At 43.7% G+C, this 2,480-nt stretch overlaps 1 protein-coding gene across 1 annotated transcript; it reads right to left on the bottom strand.

Annotated features, from left to right (window-relative positions):
• Positions 1-1,349: 1,349 nt before the first annotated feature.
• LOC311053556 (tRNA (adenine(58)-N(1))-methyltransferase, mitochondrial-like) lies at positions 1,350-2,168 on the bottom strand (the record flags this gene model as incomplete). Its single annotated transcript, XM_084069165.1, has 1 exon — positions 1,350-2,168. One exon carries the CDS (start codon positions 2,166-2,168, stop codon positions 1,350-1,352), a length of 819 nt encoding a protein of 272 aa, XP_083925291.1.
• Between the last annotated feature and the right edge of the window lie 312 nt (positions 2,169-2,480).

Raw genomic sequence — 2,480 nt, 5'->3', positions numbered from 1 at the left:
ACCTAATTTGGAGAAGTTGTCTGCCATGCTGACCTTTTTCCCTTTCCATGGAAGGACGAAACTGTGTGGCATCCCCTGAATGCATGAAAGAAGCAAAGACCTGATGACTTTGATTCAATAGCTGATGCAATTTCATGAACAGGGATCCATCTGAGATCCTTCCCTCCTTCCAAAGGCAATCCACAGCTAATTCAAGCCAAGTCTTTGAACAAGTGAAACTGTTATGTCAACAATGTCAGTATCTGAGGCAGAGCTCAGAGGATAGCATCTGACACATCATGATTCGCACCTCAGATACTGACGTTGTTGTCATAGCAGTTGCACTTGTTCATATTAAGTAAGTCTGAGACTTATTGTCAGTATCAGCTGAGAACGCAGGGGTCTTATAGACCCCCTGGTATTGCTGAGGTGGAGCGCCACACTCACCATACCTACTCATACACTGATCCTGACCGAACCCATGACCATGTGATCCGAAGGTGAAAGCTCTACCAACTGAGCAACCCAGACACAAAGACTTGGCTTGAAAAAGCTGTTGAAGAACCTCAGATGGATCCCCCTTGAAAAAAAATGCATCAGCTATTGGATCAAAGTCATCAGGTCTTTGCTTCTTTCATGCGTTCAGCAGATGCCATACAGTTTTGTCCTTCCACGGAAAGAGAAAAAGGTCAGCACCTGTTTGAGAAAATATCCCTATATACAGTATATATAAGTTTTTGTATTTATTGGTGAACATATTGAAAAGTCTGTTGCCCTAGGTCATTAAAAAGCTACCAAATCACTTTAAAATGTGCTATAAATTGATTCTGGGTATGGTAATTAATACAAATACATGTGCTACAAGCTCATGTGAATGTACATTTATGCAATTTATCGGCAGCCATATTGGAAAATATGCCGCCATATTAGAACCTAATATTATTATTTTTGTCTTATTTGGTAGAAATACCATCAGAACATATTCTCTTACATTAAAATAAGGGGGAAATCAAAGATTTACAGCCCCAGCAAAGTGATATAGTCCAAAATGTTGGCCCAGTTGCAGCCATTTTGAAAACCGGTGGTGGCCATCTTGAAATCTTAGGATTTTTGCGTGGCCAGAGGTTGATTATCAATTAGGGTCATATGAAGGACATCTGTGCTAAATTTCTCGCTTGTATCACCAAGTGCACTATGGTATCAATTTCCCGCCCTGCTATAGGTTTAGATACAGATTTATCCACTTGCATTTTTTTAAATTACTTTTTTCATTTATTTTATTTTTAAAATAAATAACTTTTATGAAAATTATTTCAAATAGCATCAGAACAGTTAGATATATATGAGTGCATAGTGGGTTCTTTGTTGTTTTACCGGAAACACTTCCTTAGTTTGATCAGGAATGCTGTGTGGCTCATTTGTACATGATGGGGTCTAGCAATGTAGGGGACACTCCCAAAAGGTGGATGTTCCTTGGTGGTCAACGCTTCTTTCTCCTTCTTTCTTCTTTTTCCATTTGCCTCTTCTACTACTTCATCGGCGATGGGTTTACTGACACAGAAGCTGCCATCTTTCTGGCGTGCTGGGGCCACCAGCCAGTCTCGGTATGGCACCTCAATGATGCGTTCACACAGCAGAGGTAGTGCCGAACATCGAATCCCATCCAACAGTTCTACGACCTGCGTTATGTTTGTCAAGTAGACTGCGCACACAGTCCCAGGGTGAAGATGAGGAAGCACAGTGGGTAAGACCAACTGGGGACTCACCATGTCAAGAGCGATCGAATGAAAACCCCGGCCAGCGAGGAGTGAGGATGCCTTGAGGAGGTCAGCGTTGTAGAACTGGACGTTATCTGGCCACTCGTCCCCTCGCCGCAGCCTCCATGAATCACGCCAATGGTTGTAGTTGAGCACCGCTCTCTTGTGGTGGTCCTCCCTGATCTCCACACTCAGAACGCTGCCCTTGGAGCCCACTGCTCTGGAAAGAAAGAGTGACAAAGCCCCTGACCCAGAACCTGCCTCCAACACACAGTCTCCCTCTGTGATATCCATCATTAGTAGCATGGCATTAGCATCCTTGGCTGAGATGATGGCTGGGGCCCTCTTCATATAGAGCACGTAATCCTCTAGATTCCCCAATGCGGATTTCAACACAAAAAATAAAGCCACGAACCAGCGGAACAGTGCCATCTAGAGGCAGTGACGTCAGGACTTCAGTGCTCTATGTTTGGAAGATTGTGTTAGCCTGGTAAACCCCACCCTTCCGGAAATCTCATATCCGGAGGGAGGGGTTTACCAGGCTAAGATTGTGTGGCTTCTGGTCCAATATTTAGCTCAGTAACCAGTGTGTTCAAGTTCACTCTCACATTGAAATTAATAGACTCCAACCTAATTCTCCTAAAGAAGCAACACCTACTGTACGTCAAGCAGATACAGGAAATGGTGGGTCTTGGTTTCCTATTTGTCTTGGGGTGGCTTCTTTTCCACACCAGACATTTCTCT

This window comes from Gymnoscopelus microlampas, assembly GCF_963454915.1.
Source record: "Gymnoscopelus microlampas genome assembly, chromosome: 2".
NCBI classification, from domain to species: Eukaryota; Metazoa; Chordata; class Actinopteri; order Myctophiformes; family Myctophidae; genus Gymnoscopelus; species Gymnoscopelus microlampas.
This window is presented reverse-complemented; position numbering and strand designations above follow the sequence as displayed.